We start from the raw sequence: 17,739 nt of genomic DNA, 5'->3' as shown, positions 1-17,739 counted from the left end.
CTCACATCCATGAAGCCACATGTTGGAACAGCTTCTTTGCCTGCTGGCTTGATTTCTTTTCTACCCAGGAAAGGCTGACCTCGATCCACGCTGCCCTGTGTTCCAGATCCTGGATACTTTATGAGAGCCTCTCAGAGGCCCCCGGCTCCCTACCAGCAAGCCCAAGCCGAAAGCAGTTCTAAGCTGTTAGCCTCAGGATTCTGGCTAGGTGGAGAGGAATGGCTTGTTCCTGGAGTGGAATCCTCCCCGCACCGAATGCTAGCTGGGAGGGGAGACGGCTGGAGGACTGCCAACTGCTGGGCTCTGGGAATGCTGCATTTGTTCCAGCAAGGGAACTGGAACTGGAATGCAACACAATCAGATGTGCTAGAGAACACTCCCCAACTTTGGTCAGCTCGTGAATGCCTTTCTTTGTAAAAAAAAAAAAACGCTTGGACATTTTTTAGAAACTTTAAAAAATAATCTTGCTATTTCTGCCTTGATTATGATAAAGTCATGGTTTTTATTTTTAGATTAGCATCTTAATATAATAAGGCAAACTTAATATAATATGTAATAATACTCATAAGGAAACAGATGCCAGTTTCTCTATTTAACAAATGATGCAAGGTGTTAAACTGATTTTAAATAACTGTCTAAAAATGATTTGTCATTTAGGTTGAATGAATTTTCAAATAACATACTGTGTTTTGTTAGAGAAACACATGAATATAAGACAGACTGACAATATTTAGCTATACAAGAATTTATTAAATAAATATACAAATAGTTCTTTATCCTGAAAAAAAAAATGACAGACTGAATTTCACTATGTGTTGATGGCATCAAAAGATAGTTTTTTCATTACCTACTATTAGAATTCTTGAGATTTCCCTCAAGTTATTTTGACAAATTTTAGTGTTTTGTTTCTAAATGGCAAGAAAAGAGGATAAGGTTTACAGTTGCCATTTGCATGAATGTCTCAAAAAATAAGATACATAAATGTGAAGAGTATTTTCACCAAATGAAAGTCAAATTACTTTTGACAAATAATTGTCATTATTATTTTTGATGTTATTTTTCAAGATATTAGAAAATCTTGGTTGCTCTGGAAGAACTTTAATCAGAAGAATAAAACAGTATCTGAGTAAAGAGCATCCGTAGGCTAATTTGCAGAATTGTTATCATTTATGTGCCGTCATTAACTTACCACACACTAACACTCATGTTTCATAAGCACTCTTTTTAACCAACACTTTATTGTGGAATTAAATAAACACTATATGACCAAGAATAAAACAAATCAGATCCTCATTCAAAGAAATAAACTGCAAAGATCATTGGTTGGGAAAAGCTAGAGAAATTTCAATGTGGTTTGGGCATTAGATAATACTAAAGAATTACTGTTAATCTGGGGAAGGGTGATAGTATTCTACTGTAGTTACACAGGAAATTTTCTTATTCCTTTGCAGTGCATCCTGAAGTATTCAGGGGTAAAATATTATGATGTCTAGGATTTACTTTTAAATACTTCACCAAAAAGTAGAAAAGCAAATATGGCAACATGTTATTAACTTTTAAGCCTTGGTGATGGGCATATGGAAACTCCATACACTTTCCTCTCTACATTTCTGTATCTGAAAATGTTCATAAGGCGCAACAAGTGAAAAACAGAAACAAACAGCTCAGCAAAAGAAAATGTTATCAGGAAGTGGTTCCCACACCCACTTGACTCCCTCTAGTGGCCAGTGGTGTTGAGCTGAATGCAAAGAAACTACCCAGTCTGGAGCAGACTCAACCCATCTCCTCCGGATACAACACTCAAAAGGAGATTCTCAAACTATTTTGTTCTTTCATTTGTTGTCACTGGGTTTATAAAACCAGAAATTTAGGTCTCACTACTCCATTTAATGACCTGAATCCAGAGGAGTAACTTATGGGTCTGAGTGCTGCCAGCTGGGACTTCCTCCAGTAGGTGACTGGGGTCTGAAGCTGGTGGGGGTCAGTCTGTCTTGATTGAGGTGGGCAGGAAGGGTTTTCATGAGAGGCCAAAATCTGTTTATACCAGTTGTTCTTGTTGTTATGATTAAAGTACACACAAAAAATAAAACGTAAGTGCAGAACTCCCATCAGACAACCCACACATGTCACCAAAAAAAGTGAACGCAGCTTCAGTCTACATTAAAAGTTTAGCAATTGAACGAACATCTTTATGTCTTAGAATATGTAAGATATTTTAGATGTGTATGTTTATTTAAGTGATTCTCAACTTTCACCAATCGTGTTCACAAGTCAATTAACTCTTTCATCCTATTAGCGTTGGATGAGAGGTTTTCCACCATCCTATAATTCTCTTGTCCAGATCTGAGTGAAAATATCCAAAACCAGATCATAAAAAGAACTTTTTTCCCACTAAGTGTGGTCAGGGAATATACAGATTTCCCCCCGCTGTTGAACTGTCTCCTTCTGGCATTTTATTTAGACCTGGGCTTCCCAGTTGGCACTAGTGGTAAAGAACCTGCCTACCATTACAGGAGACAAAAGAGACACAGGTTCAATCCCTGAGTCAGGCAGATCCCCTGTAGAAGTACATGGCAACGCACTCCAGTATTCTTGCCTGGAGAATCCCTTGGTCAGAGGAGCCTGGCAGGCTGCAGTCCATAAGGTGGCAGAGAGTCAGACACGACTGCAGTGACTTAGTGCACACAATATTAAAACCCACTTGGATTTTCTGAGCACACACTGGTAATTGGGGCCAGACATGTTCCCACCCATCCCCCACCCACCCAACTTCAGCCCAGAGTATGTGGGGAGGCTGCCTGGACTTCCACGTCTGCCACTGTTGATCCACACGCTGGATAATCATATGCCCATCACCAAGATCTAACTGGGATAGAAATGGAAGGACAGTGAAGCCTGTGGGGAGGTTCTGGAATATTTCACTTGGGTACCTTGAGGTCAGTTACAAGTCTGGACATCACTTCTCTGAAGAAAGTCAAAGAGCAGGCACAACCAGGTAGAGAAGGGACCCTGGAGTCAAACACCTGACTTTCTGGAGCAGCAAGTCCAAAGGCCCTGAAGCTTAGCTTCTGGAAGTTTCTGCTGGGGACTGGCCCCTCCCACATGATGACACTGTGGGGTGGGGTAATAGCAACCCACCTCTGCCCCCAGCTACTTCAGACCCCCATACCAGTGCCAAGGTAAAAGATGGGTCAGACCACAGGCAGGTGGAGATCAGCCCTTGGGCTTGTCGCATTATAGTCCAGGACTCACAGATTCAGGGGCAGAGATACCTGTGTAAGGGAACAAGCTCACGGCCCAAGGGGATCAGGCTGCAGTTAACGGTGGCAGAATCCCGCCCGCTTCTGAGCCTGTTTCCTCACTCACTAGTTGAGGAGAGTGGACCGGTGGTCCCTTCCAGCTCTGCCCACCCACCAGGCTGGGACCCACTGGCTGTGGTGGGGTGCACGACAGTCACCAGCAGAGAATAACCACCAGCCAACGCGTCATCCCTCATCACTATCCAGGGAGTGGGGGTGATGGGACATCCTTAAATTGGAGTGAGAACTCGTGACTTGGCAAAAGGCAGGGCCACTCTTCCATTCTAGACAGAAGCAGGAGATGGGGAAGAGGTGGTGGTCTGTCTGCTGAGACCCTCAAAAATCTCTGCGGGGCAGGGAAAGGGCTGCTCCAGCCGACTTGCGATCCCTGACTTTAGGCCTGGCGGTCAGTGGGAGAGGCCGGGCGGGGAGGGGTTGCTCTGTCTTACAGGCATATCTTGGGATGGGCAGTCATTTTGGCCCCACGTCGGGGTCGGGGCAGAGTGGGGAGGTTCCAGGACGCGGGATGGTCCAAGTCTATCACATCCTCCCAGAGGGGGCCCCGCCCCGGGCAGGGGAGGCAGGATCAGTCCTCCTTCCGTGCCCGGAACTCGGGCAAGCTCCAGGCCCGCGGCGGCGGCGTGTCCCGCTCCACGTCCTCGGAGATGGTGTGGATGTCGCTGGCAAAGGGGGCGATGCGCGCACGGCTCCTGAAGGTGGTCAGGGTGCCTCGGGGGGCCCGCAGGCTCCACTGGCGCGTCAGCCGTTGCGCCTCCTCCTCCTCCTCCATCCTCTCCAGGACCTCCTGCAGCACCGAGCGGAAGAGCCGGGACACCTCCTGCACCTCCGGCTCCTGCTCCGCCACCAGCTGCCGGAACCTGGGTGCGGGGGGCCGGAAGACAAGGCAGGGCTGCGGTGGGTGTGGCAGCGCGCGACCCCAAGGGCGTCCATGCGCGCCCCCCCCCCCCACCTCCACAGTGGGAAATTCCCAGCTTCTCCACTTGCCCACTTCTTCTGAGTCAGAAATCCACCCCACCTCCTAACGCTCCAGCCCATACTGAGGTCCACCTCTGCTACTCCTGGCCTCCATGAGACTCAGCTTCCACATCTGTAAACTGGGGTCACAGCTACTTTTTATTTATTTTTTTCTTTTGGTGAGATTAATGCACTAACACAGGGAAAGATACTGGTAGCTGCTTCGGGTTATCGATGTAGTGAGGGGAGCCCACTGGGGTTTTTCTGGCCTCACTGGCCCGCGTGATCTCCCTGAAATGTACATCCGATGGTTTCACCGCCCTGTGATGGTCCTTCCATAGCTCCCCGCTACCTCCTGGCTGAGGGTGCGAGCTGTTTGGTTCTGCTCATCAGTCTCCTGGTTACTTCCTGTCTGCGCTGCAGCCAGGAGTGCGGTTCCCCAGGGCCCCAGGTTCTCGGAGATTCCTGCGTATGTTCCCAAGCTGTTTCCTCTGTCTCCAAGGTCTCTGGCTTGGAGCTCCAGAAAGAACCACCGCTAGCAAGTTCATGTAATACCTGGTTTCTTGGTGTGACCCCGAACAGAACAAAGACTCTACATTTGCTAATAGTTTTTTTTTTTTCCAGACCGTGGTTTCTATTGCAAATAAACGTGGGTTCTTTTCTGAAAAACACCTCAAAAGCTCACGTGTCTCTGGGAGCTGCCTCCTGCCTCCCTCAGCCTCTAGCACTGACCTGGCAACCATGGCCTCTTTCTTCCTCCTGCCTTGCTCCTTCTAACGGATCCCTGCTCATCCAGGCCCCGGGCTCCATTTCCGTGAGATTATTAGTTCCTGGGGCTCCAGGCCGCACACCTCCGGGAGCGGAGCATCCCTGCCCGGTGCCTTGAGGGGAGTTACCTGAGGATGTCTGGAGTTACCTGAGGATGGTGGGGAGTTACCTGAGGATGGTGGGAGTTACCTGAGTTACCTGAGGATGTCTAGAGTTACCTGAGGATGTCTGGAGTTACCTGAGGATGGTGGGGAGTTACCTGAGGATGGTGGGGAGTTACCTGAGGATGGTGGGAGTTACCTGAGTTACCTGAGGATGTCTGGAGTTGCCTGAGGGTGGTGGGAGTTCCCTGAGGACGGCGGGGAGTTACCTGAGTTACCTGAGGATGTCTGGAGTTGTCTGAGGGTGGTGGGAGTTCCCTGAGGACGGCGGGGAGTTACCTGAGTTACCTGAGGATGTCTGGAGTTGTCTGAGGATGTCTGGAGTTACCTGAGAATGGCGGGCCCACAGTAGGCCGGGTGGATCTTGGCGCAGACGTCCTCCAGCTGCAGCCTCTCGCCGGGGCTGAGGTCGTATGCGGGCCGCGGCGCGCTGGCCAGCCAGCTGTAGTCCACGCGGGTGCAGACCTTCCTCACCGCGTGGCTGCGCTCCCGCTGCTGCCGCTCAGCCTCGCGCATCTGCCCCGCCAGCTCCACCATGAGCGTCTCCAGCACCATCTCCGCCGGGCTCCGCGGCGACGGCCGTGGCGGCGCCTCGTTCCCCCGGAGCCACGGGAGCAGGGACATGGCCTCCAGGCCCTGCCGAGGCGGGGCAGGAGTGCGTCTTCCTCAGCCCCTCTGTCAGCCAAGGTGGGGAGAACGGGGTGAGGCGGGGAGAGCTGAGGCCCGAGTGAGAAGACCTCCCCCTTCACAGCTGGGCGGCCTCGGGTAAGACGTAAGACGCTTAACCTCTCTGAGCAATCGTTTCTAAGTCTGTAAGACAAAGTCGTGGTGTTGTGAGAAGCAGTTGTGAATTAACTTGGGAAGCTCCAAGCACCGCATAAAAGTAAGATAATCTCATGGCCATGAAAGTCTCTAAAGCGTCCAGATGATTGAGCTTCCAGATCCTTGGTCACTCCAAACAAAGATGGAAACATACTGTTAAAAATAAGGCAACAGGCCCCAAATGGAGTCCTTATGCTAACCCCCACGTCACCAAACCTAGACTTAGTTTCGCCTCTCACAGGAATCACTTGATCAGCACTAGTTAAGTAATCTGCCTGATAGCCCTCTGCCAGTGCCTAAAGGACAATAACTTTGCAGCAACCAATTTGCTTTTTTTGCTTTAACATCCTTGTTCCCGCTCCCTTCTGACTATAAAAGTGTTTCATTTGGTACAGCTCCTCAGAGCTCCTTGATATTTGCTAGATTTCAACAGACTTTTTTTGCTCAAATAAACTTTTAAAAAATTTTAATATGCCTCAGTTTACCTTTTAACAATGCTGTATGGCTGAGCATAATCTTATCCCTGTGGTTTAAAGGGAAATAAACACACACATTCAGAACAGATGTTTTCATAACAGGAAATGCCCCCAATCTGTTGCTGAAAAAAGCTGAAGATTGTATGGGACTGATATTGTCCTGTAAATGATACAACTTACCCACCATTCATTCACTTATTCATCATTCATCAGGCAGAAGCATTAATCAAGCACAGTGTACACATCTGCGGAGGAACACAAGCATGATAGCATGTCTGGACCCTGCCCTCCAGCAGATACAAGACTTGATGAGTAAAAGCCATAATTTAAGTGGAAAGAGGTAAATGTGACTGGTGAAGCATGGAGTCAGTACTGCTGGGGTAGGGATGGGGAAGGAGTGACTCTGGATAATGAAAGGGGTTTTGAAAAGCCTTGTGGATGAGAGAAGGCTGAATGGTGAGTGCAGCCTTAAGACACATGGACTGATGGAGCAGATATCCCAGATAGAAGATCCTGCCATGGTACAAGGTGAGATGTGTGCAAGAAGCATCAGGTGTGACAGGGGATCCTAATTCATCATATTCCCACAGGGTCTTGCTCAGTATAGGTTTGGTGAATGACTGAATGACTAGATGGATGGATAAGTGAATGATGGATGAACACGTGAATGAGTGAATGGACTGCCATCTCAGGCATGCCCTGCTGCCTGCTGGAAGTGGGTTCATGCCTCTGACAACAGTGAAGGTGAGCTCCATTCCTGGGCTAAAACCTGAACTGGGTCTTTGAGGAGGCTCGCTTCCCCTTCCTATGCCCTTCTCCCCTCCAAGGTGCTCCCCCTTGCATGCAGCAATGGTCTTATTCTTGCCTAGACCCTCTAGATGCAGACAAAAGAGGTTCAGTGAACTCACAAGAACATGGGGATGAGGCACGCGTCACCTCCTGAAGACTCACATCTTTTTTTTTAGGCAGCCTTCCTGCCACCCTGCACCAGAGAGGGTTGGCCCAAAGAAATGAATTGTTGATGTTGGGGAATCAAACACAAATAGGAAAATGATTGTGGGGTATCAGTAGCTTCTGGGAGTGGCACAAATCAAGCTTCCTATCTGCCCATGCAGAAAACAACGACTTCTCTTAGCAATTAGGAAATATAGTAGTGTTCATCCTCCACTTAGTCTGAGTGTATCACCATCATGGAGGCCTCAGATTACATATCCTGATGCCTTTCTGGGAGCCTGGGAGGGAAGAAGAGACCATCAGACTGTGCTATTGGGATCAGGGGCAGTTAGCACTTTTTCTTCTTGGTCTTCACTGCTTTATATGTCCAGAATCATGTAGTTGGGCAATAGTGTGGGGAAGGGGCTGAGAGATGGGGGTGGGTTCTGCTCTGTCCTGAGAGCCCTGAGGCCCCAGGAATCTCTCTGCCAGGGGATCTGATCAGTCAGGCAGAGATGTTGTAACTGAATGTGTAATTTTTTCCTGGAGTGCTTGTGTTTTTTTAAAAGAACACAAGACTTCCCTGATGGTCCAGTGATTAAGAGGCTGCGCCTTCACTGCAGGGGGCATAGCTTTGATCCCTGGTTGGGAGGATCCTGAGATATACTAAATATGGACTCTGAACCAGGCAAACCAAAATGACTGGCCAAAGGAAACTTGGAAGAAATGCCCCATAAAAGTAGTTGAAACTACCACAAGGGTGCGCCTCAGTGACTCTCTCTGAGTCTGTGTCTATACATATGTACTATACTCTTTTCCTCCTAATAAATACTTATTTCACTACTTTCCATCTTGGAGGGAGTTCTTTTCTGCAAAGCTGAAGAACCACGGCCTTGTCACTGACCACTAGTCTAGTGGCTAGAATTCGGTGCTTTCATGTCTGTGGCCTGACTTCAGTCTCTGGCCAGGAGCCGAAGGCTTGCTTCAAGTCACTGCAGGCCGAGGCCACCTGAGATCAATTAGATACCATAACACCATGCATGGGGTCTCTGAGCTGTATAAGGACCTGTCTTCCCCCATCCCCCCAAAATGTCACTGGCCTCAAAATATAAGTAGAGATCTACAAAATTGAAATTAATAAAAATTTCAAATTTAAGTAATGAAACTCCTTTCTACATTTTTATTAAAAAATAATTATAATGTGAATTCATTTGATGATATTTGAGGTGATGTGGAGCGAGGCCTTCAATAGCAAAGGGGTCTAGATTGAAGATCTTTGCATCATCCTAGATTTAAACCCTGGGGTGCTTAAAGGCTTTCAACAATTCCTGATTATCCTCCAGATTAGATTCAGACCCCTTAAGTGGCTTCAAGACCCTTTATCATGTGGCTCCTGTTTACATCTTCAGCTTCATGACTCACCAAACCTCTCCTTACCCCTATGCTCCCCTAACACCCTCCCCAACCCCACCCTCCATTCCCTGAATGCACCCTGCTGCCTCTTGCTTTTAGGGCTTTGCACATCCTCAATTCCTGAATGAGCCCCACCTCAGCTCTTAGCTCATACTCTGTTTCCTTTAGGAGCCTTCCCCATCCTCCCTGACCAGGCTCCCAGGTAATCTGTGCTTACCCCATCATGGCATAGTCCAACATGGCACAGCGAACCATGATGGCCTGTGTGTCCCTCTCCAGCCAGAGCGAGGACCCAGGTCTTGAGCATCATCCTACCCAGGCCCCAGAGCCAGGCACAAGGTCTGGCCTGTAGCAAGTGTTCAGTGTGTGCTCAGTCGCTTCGGTCCTTTTCTACTCTTTGCAGCTCCATGGACTGGAGCCTGCCGGGCTCCTCTGTCCTTGGAATTCTCCAGGCAGGAATACTGGAGTGGGTTGCCATGTCCTCCTCCAGGGGATCTTCTTGACCCAGGGATCGAACCCACGTCTCCTGCATTAGCAGGTGGGTTCTTTGCCACTAGCAGCACCTGGGAAGCCCAGTGTTCAGCAGACATCCATAATAAATGGAGTGACACTTGCTTTCTAACTTGTTTGAATAAATACCAGAGTAATGGATAGAGTTGCCCTGTGGGGCTTTAGTCCTTGCTGTGGGGGTGTGTGTGTGTGTGTGTGTGTGTGTGTGTGGGTGTGTGTGTAGCTGGGCTAGAAATCTACCTAGACAATCCCTTCCCATTCCAAAATTTCTCCCCCTTCCTAAGGCCCATTTTGAAGGATTCATTTTTGGGTCAAGCACTGCCCTCCTTAAGGGCATTTTTTTTCTTCTTAGTCTGGAATTACATTTAAGTTGAAAGGAGAATGGTTTGGTCTTGGAAGGTCTTCCTGCAGCAGGGAGAAACATACAGAAAGAGGAGGTGAGAAAACCCTGGAGATAACTTATGTCTCCAGGAAAACTGACCTCTTAACATCTACTCCAGGCCTGGTAAGGGCACCAGGCTTGAGCAGTAGGCCCATGGCTCCCATGTGCCAGGGCCTTGGGGCAGTGCTGCAGATAGAGGCTTGCATACCATATGTTTAAATATTCACAAATTACAAATTAAGCTAATGAACTATTCAATAAAATACGTTCTCTTTCTTCCTTGTCAAATAAACCTTCATAACAACTGGGAGGGTCTGATTCAAGCTGAGAATTCTTGGACTCTGTGGAGTTCTTTGCTGGTACGTGGAGATGTGGGTTGAGCCAGTTCTTGGCCCTTAGCCGGTCCCCTCTTTCTAGTCTCAGCCCAAGGGGCCTTGCAGACATGCAGGGAGATGCCAAGCTTCATGTCCAGGCCCACCCACATCCCTGCCAACAGGGCCTCTTAGCCTCCCTCAGACCTAAGGTTGCTCCCACGATGATGTTGCTCCCACCAGGGAGGGGTCCTGCTCCAGCTCTGGAAGTGGGCGGGTGACTGTCCAGGCAAGGATTTCTGGATCTCAGCACCCAAGGCCTGACCTGGAGGGGATGTGACCTCAGGGTGGGCACATCTCTGGACTCCCCCAGGCTCCTTGCCCTGGGTTGGGGAAGCCAGAGTGCAGACCAGGATGGGGCGGGTGCCCTCTTCCCGGGTGGAAGCCTGACTCGAGTTGGCTGCCAGAGATGGGGTGCTCAGCCCACGGCAGATGGCAGAGCCTGGGCGGGGATCCCGCCTGAGTCCCAGGCTCGGTGGGCTCTCAGGTTCTCTGGCCCAGGGGCTGGGCTCTCAGAGGGTGGAGAGGGGTGGGGTGTTTTGAATTTTCTCCTCCTCCCAATCCCTGCCTCCCAGCCCAGGCTGGAGGCTGTAACAGAGACAAGACTTCTGCCGGAGCTATATCTGTCACTGGTGCCAGCTGTTCTCCTGGAGGCTCTCCAACAGGTCTGATTAAGCTCTTAAGGGCAGAGGAGAGAGGGAGGGGGAGATGGAGGGAAGGAGGGAAGACATAAGGGAGAGGTGGAGAGGTAGAGGGAAGGAGGGAATGCAGAAACAGAGAGGCAGGCAGACTAGACAATGCCAGAGGTGGCTGGTTGGCTTATCCCCGGGCCTCCCCGTGACCTGAGTCTGTGTTGGGAAGCACATGATGGCAGGTTGTGGTCTGATTAAGACTAAAGACACCCAGAAGGTTCATCAGAACTGCTGTTAGGAGGTCTTGCCCAGTTGGATTCTGCCCCTCCCTTGCGTTGGATTAACCCACATGGCAGAGCCAAACTCCCAGCTAAAGCCCTCGCTCCCGCTCAAATCCTGCCAAGTGATTCCAGAACCTTCCCATGAGGAATATCTGCTTGCTGTTCAGGGAACAGCACCTGCAATTTGCATCCAACACACAAGCATTGTTTGAATCTGTGTTTTTAAAACATTAGGACATCTGGGAAAATCTGAGTGTGAGCTGTATGTTAGGGAATGGGTGTTGCTTTTCTAGGGTATAAAAATGATAATTAGCCCCTCAGCTTCCCAGACTCTCATGCAGTTGGTTGTAAATTCTTCCAGGAGCTGTTTTACTGTCTACTTTTCAGAATTAAAAAAAAAAAAAAAATCAAAAACTTAAAAAAGCAAAAGTTTAAAAAAGCAAAATGCAGAGGGAGGAACAGTGACAGATATTTTTTTGGTAATTATGCTTTTTTTTTTAATTTTTAGAACTTATCCGTTTTTACTGTGGGTCAGCTGTTGATATTTCATCAGGATAACCATTTCTTTGCTGAGTTCAGGTGACAGAGGAAGAGACACACCCTCAAAACACACACAAAACAAAACCACAGAATCATCATTAACCTAACTTTCTATACAGTGTCTCAGTTTCCCGTAACTTTGCACACAAGCTTCTGTGTTGAGTTGAATTGTACCTGCTTTTTGTATTTGGAGAGAGTGTGACTATTGAACTTGAAACCTTTTATTCCGGGCATCTTGGTAGTTTCTGGTGGGATTAAGCGGGTGAGAGGGAAGAAGGGAGTTGAGGGGCTCCTACCCTTCAGAACATGAAGTTTCTCCCACTGCTCCTCTCCAGAGGTCTCCCAGTGCCAGACCTAAAGGTTTTTCCTACAGTGATCCTCTGATTATTTTTACTTCCCCTTGACCCATATGTTTTAACAGAACTTTTAAAAAACGACACTTATTAAGAAATGTGTTTGCCCTGTTTTGTTTTTGTTTTGTTTTCAATAAATGACATGGCACCTCCTAGCAGGAAGGGAACTGCTACTGCTAAGTCACTTCAGTCGTGTCCGACTCTGTGCGACCCCATAGACGGCAGCCCACCAGGTTCCCCCGTCCCTGGAATTCTCCAGGCAAGAACACTGGAGTGGGTTGCCATTTCCTTCTCCAATGCATGAAACTGAAAAGTGAAAGTGAAGTCGCTCAGTCGTGTCCGACTCTTAGCGACCCCATGGACTGCAGCCTACCAGGCTCCTCTGCCCATGGGATTTTCCAGGCAAGAGTACTGGAGCGGGGTGCCATTGCCTTCTCCGGCAGGAAGGGGGAAAAAATGGTAATTATGGTTCTAGGGGAATCTTGACAAATAGTGCAATCTTGGGAGGCAATGCTGGAGTGTTCCTGGCTGAGTGTCAACGATTGTCTACAAGGTCTCACATTCCAGTCGTTCAGATGATGCCACATGTCCAGGTACACACGTGCATTCAGGTAGGGTAAAATACTAACAATCACTTTGTCCAGGGGGAATTTATGACTGTTTTTTTGCACTATTATTCCAATTTTATTGCGTGTTTGAGCGATTTATAATTTACAAGTTGGAATACATCTGGCTCAAAGCTCACTTCTTGCAGGAAGCCTTCTCAGTCTATTCTATCTAGCGGCTGACTTGCCCCTCAGCACCTCTGCCCACAGTTTAGACCTGACTCGTGAGTAGTGCTGTGGTGTTTCTCCACAGTTGGGGGTGGTGGTGAGGTAGTGAACGGTGGCGTGTGCTGGGAGGCTCTGGGTGGGCGAGACCAAAGCCCAGGCCTGAATTCTGATTCATGACGAGCTCGAGACTCAGTAAACACGGGTGGGGGTGTGTGCAGTGTACCTGTCCCGGTGCAGGTCTGGGGCTCCCTCCAGGAGCGTGCATTCAAGGCAGGAGTGAGCCCAAGGAGACAAGCCATCTCTGTGCTGTCTGGAAGGGTGCTGCCATCCAGTAGGGGACAGGCCACTGCCCTTTGGTTCCTCACCAGCTCAGGTGAGGCAGGCTGGTGTAGTGAGGAGAGCCAAGGTTTTAGCAGAGAAATCCTAAATTCAACTCCTATGCCCTTCCGCTCCCACTCTGTACTGCCTTCCCAAGTTGCCTTCATTGCTCCAAGTTTCCCCATCTGTAAGATGGGGTAATAAGGTACCTACTTCAAGTTACTATGAAGACTAAATAAGGTAATGTGGACTTCCCTGGTGATACAGTGGATAAGAACCTGCCTGCCAAGACAGGGGACGTGTGTTCCATCCCTGGTCCAGGAAGATTCCACATGCCTTGGAGCAACTAAGCCCGTGTGCTACAACTGCTGAGGCTCACACACCTAGAACTCAGGCTCAGCGACAAGAGAAGCCACTGCAGTGAGAAGCCCCCACCGTGAAGGTAGCCCCCGCTCAGCACAACTGGAGAAAGCCTGCGTGCAACAATAAAGGCCCAGTGCCGTCGAAAATAAATGTAAAAGTTCTCACAACCAATCAAAAAAGGCAAGGTAATGTCCCTTTAAGTGCTTTGTAAACTAACAAGAAGTTGGTTGGTCTGCGTCTATGACTGTCTCTTGGTGCAAGGGCTTCAGGAGAATTCAGAGTTTTAAAACTTGGATAGGAAAAAAAATATCTTTATCTCCTCTATCTTTAACTGAAATGTGATATTTTTGTCAGTTATGAATACTGGCCCCCGAGTACGGCAGTGTCAGTACACCTGTGGCGGTTTTATCTCCCTCAGAGGTCAGATTCTTTTTTCATAATACTTTAAAGTTGTTATTCTTGAAATATGGTTTGTGCTCGTCAGGGCTGTGAAATCATACTCATTAGCCCTGCCACTAGAGTTTACTATTTTACGTGTGGCTACAGGGCTTCCCTGATAGCTCAGTTGGTAAAGAATCTGCCTGAAATGCAGGAGACCCAGGTTTGATTCCTGGGTCAGGAAGATCTGCGGGAGAAGGGATAGGCTACCCACTCCAGTTATCTGTGGGCTTCCCTGGTGGCTCAGCTGGTAAAGAATCCACCCACAATGCAGGAGACCTGGGTTCAATCCCTGGGTTGGGAAGATGCCCTGGAGAAAGGAAAGGCTACCTACTCCAGTATTCTGGCCTGAAGAATTCCATGGACTGTATAGATCATGGAGTTGCAAAGAGTCAGACATGACTGAGTGACTTTCACAGAGGCACATATATTACTGTATCTCAAATTGCTTAAAAATATTTCAATAGGAGTCCAGTTTCAGGGAAAAAATGTTCAATAGCTGCCTTTCAATACAGTGGTTTCTTTTGTAATTGCAAGAATTTAATTGTATGCATTGAGGAACATTTCACTGAGAATGTACCCACAGGCTTCACACACTTCCAAAGGGTCAAGGACCCTTGGCTTGGGGCAAACCTGACCCCAGTCCAGCTCCTGACTTGCTGGGCCTTGGCACTGGGAGAGCTGTTGAAGGGAGAACTCAGGGGTGGAGTCTCGTGTCCCAGCAACCTCTCACCTGTTCTGGGGCTGTGCTCCCCAAGTCCTTTGTCTTCCATTCTCTGCTCTTCCTTTCCCTTCCTTTCTGCTTCATTATCCTCCCACCTCACAAGCTCTGAGCCTTCCCTTCAGCCTATTTTTGAACATCCCTGAGGATAATGTCTTTTCCGTGGCTCCCTGGGTGACACTGGCACCAGCTGTAGCTTGTTGATACGCTGGAGAAAGGAGCCCCATCCCTCGAGGGCAGGAGGAGTCTGGTTCCTGGCAGTTAGCACAGGAGGGGACCAGGGGTGTCTCTGAGGTGGGAACAATGCAGGGTGTGCCTGTGGAACAGGGAACAAGGCTCTGACCCACCCTCGCCCCCCACCAGAGGTGTAGAGACCATCTGCCTCTGGTGGGGACCGAGGCCTCCAGGCTCTCACCATCCAGGGAAGGACCGTGCACTTTCTGCCGGGAAGCTGTTTTCTCTGGACAAAACTGCCCACCCAGTCCTGTCTCTAAAGCTGGCCCTAACAGCTGAGCCAGGCGTCTGCAGGCTGGGGCAGGGGCTGCCCTGTGCGCCCCTCAAAACCCATGAGCCCAGAGCAGCAGCTCTGGAGTGTAGGCCGCGAGGATCTGTGGAAGCCGGCCCCGAGGGCGGGGCAGAGGCCTCCAAGAAGCACGTGCAGAGAATCTGTGTTCCCTCTGCCGACCCACCTTCCTCCCAGCCTTATTTTTGCCAAGACCAACTTCACAGAGTACAAATTACCTTATTTCTCTTTGGCGTCATAGAAAAATAGCCTGTAATCCACCAAGCCAGGCGGGACTTAGCCAGTCCTGTGGGCCTCTGCCCACCCGAGAAACATCTGCTCATCTTTTAAGATGCTGCAGCCTGCCTCTCACTGCCCTGCAGAGGCTAGCAGATCTCTCATCGCAGCATCTCTAACAAATATACATCTCTCTTCTTTGGTTGTATTTCTCGTTCCCTGACTCGGCTATGAGCTCTATGAGGAGAAGAGCTGTGTCTGTTGAGACTTCTGGGAGGCAGTAGGCCCTAATGAGTGGTTTCTGAGTGAATGAATGAACGAATGAAGAAATGAGGCAGTCAGTCCTCCTCAGACTGAGGCAGGAGTGGAAACAGGAGAGGGATGAGTGCTCAGGTCCAGCTCGCCCCTTGGAGGTCTTTGTCAGAGGGCAAACACCCTGGTCTCTTTCTGAGAGAAACTGCCCTGGTCTCTATCTGAGAGGATATGCCATCCATGGTCCTCATCTGAGGGGAGGGGCTCTGGTCTGCGTCTGAAGGGAGGGCTCTGGTCTCCATCTGAGGGGAGAAGACTTGGTCCTTTTCTGAGGAGAGACGCCATGCTCTCTCGGTCTTAGGGGAGGTTCCTGGACTCTGTCTGAGGGGAAAGCCCTGGTCTTTATATGATAGTAGCACCCTGGTCTTTGTCTGAGAGGAGATACCTTAGTCTTCTTCTGAGACAAGCTGTTGTGGTCTCTGTCTGAGAGGAGAATTCACAGTCCTTATCTGAGGGGAGACACTCTGAAGGGACAGTCTGAAGGGACAGTCCGGGCCTTTTTCTAAGAGAAGTCACTGTGGTCCCTTTCTGAGAGGAGATGCCCTGGTCTTTCTCTGAGACAAGTTGCCCTGATCTCTATCTGAAGGGAGAACCCAGGTCTTTTTCTGAGAGAAGTAACTCTGCTCCCTGGCTGAAGGGAGACGCCCTGGTCCCTGTCTTAGGAGAGAAGCCCTTTGCTTTTTCTGTGAAGAGTCACCCTGGTGACTGTCCCAGGGGAGACGCCCTGGGCACTGTCTTGGGGGACACTCTGCTCCCCAGACTCTGCCTGAGGGGAGGGCCCTGCTCTTTATATGATAGAAATCTCCCTCCAACTGATTCGTAGGAGAGGGCTGGTCCCATAGCGGATGCTCCTTCCCAAGCCTGATCCTGTCCCTGAAGCCCCATCCAGGCCTGTTCTCCCAAACATATCTTGGGGACTCACGGGCAGCTCTGCAGTCAAAGGAACTGAGGCCCAGACATCGCCCACATCACCTTGGTCACTGTCGTGTTCTGAGAGTCTGCTCTGAGCCTCACACTTTGTGGTTCTCAAGTCGCAGGCTCAAATCAAGGAGAGAAACTCTAATTTGCATTTCCCCTCGCTTCCCTCTTGAGCTTCTCTGGTGGCTCAAATAGTAAAGACTCTTCCTGCAATGCAGGAGATCCATTTGACCCCCTGAGTTGGGAAGATCCCACTCCAGCATTCTTGGCTGGAGAGTCCCATGGACAGAGGAGCCTGGTGGGCTACAGTCCAGGGGTTGCAGAGTCGGACACGACTGAGCAGCTGACACACTTGCTTCCCCCTAGGTGGATCATCTCCGTAAAGGCAGAAGGGAGAAGCCTTGGGCTGGGTCCTCCCTGACAGGCTTGCTGCCTCCAGAGTAGACAGAAGCCATGACTTCCTGTGAGTCTGTGAAGCAGGGACCAGGCCATGGCAAGGAGGATGCTGCAGAGTCTGCCGCCTCTTATGGGACAAAGACAGTCGGGGCCTCCCTGTGGCCGTCGGGGTCCTACACTCAGACAGCGCGGTGGACTGTCCCCATCTACCCAGCTCAGCTCAGCCGGCCACTGCTGTAACTTCTGTCCCCTGGAAAGGTGACCCTCTTACCTGGCTTTCTGAGGTCAGGCTCTGTGGAGGTGAAGGTCTCAGGGGGTCCTGATTCTGCTTCCCTGTCTGGGAGACGAGAGTGTCTGGATCCTTTCAGGGAAAGACAGAAAGTTCATCGGCCACGGGAGGACAGGGTCAAGGGAAACTACATCCAAACACCTCCCTCCTCTTCCTCTTGTGCTGCGGGCTGCCGCCTTGTGCTTCCTCCTCCTCTATCTCTCAGAAGTTGTGCTGAGAGAAAACAATGCTGATCAGAGGAGGGATCCACCCTGGGCTGGTGTTTGCAATATTTGTGTGTGTGTCTCCAGAGGCTGGAACCACACAGCTCCTCGGATGAACCCCAAGGCAGCCCAGCTCCTGATTGGTGGTTGCCGTGGAGACCTACCTAAGCCTCTTCCACCTGAGCTGTATTATCTGAAGAGGGAGTCTATCTGACCTGACAGTCACCTGAGAAGACCCAGGGGGTGAGAGCGGCCCGTGTCCAGATGGCCTTCTCCGCCCCGGCCTCCTCCAGCTGGCGCTCGGGATGGCACAAGCTGGGGAGCCAGGGCATGCTCGCTGCACCCTCTGTAGA

General features: G+C 49.8%; 1 protein-coding gene across 2 annotated transcripts; it reads right to left on the bottom strand.

The window, feature by feature from the left end:
• Positions 1-1,554: 1,554 nt before the first annotated feature.
• Positions 1,555-17,517, bottom strand: RD3 (retinal degeneration 3, GUCY2D regulator). Of its 2 annotated transcripts, none has more exons than XM_027565670.1 (3): positions 17,166-17,517; positions 5,532-5,878; positions 1,555-4,177 (listed from the first exon to the last, which is right to left on the bottom strand). In XM_027565670.1, exons 2-3 carry the CDS (start codon positions 5,825-5,827, stop codon positions 3,886-3,888), a joined length of 588 nt encoding a protein of 195 aa, XP_027421471.1. In that variant the 5' UTR covers positions 5,828-5,878; positions 17,166-17,517; the 3' UTR covers positions 1,555-3,885. The 2 variants fall into 2 exon arrangements, with proteins under 2 accessions (XP_027421471.1, XP_027421470.1); XM_027565669.1 differs by having other exon boundaries at positions 5,532-6,013; positions 17,166-17,515.
• Between the last annotated feature and the right edge of the window lie 222 nt (positions 17,518-17,739).

This window comes from Bos indicus x Bos taurus, chromosome 16 (assembly GCF_003369695.1).
Source record: "Bos indicus x Bos taurus breed Angus x Brahman F1 hybrid chromosome 16, Bos_hybrid_MaternalHap_v2.0, whole genome shotgun sequence".
NCBI classification, from domain to species: Eukaryota; Metazoa; Chordata; class Mammalia; order Artiodactyla; family Bovidae; genus Bos; species Bos indicus x Bos taurus.
This window is presented reverse-complemented; position numbering and strand designations above follow the sequence as displayed.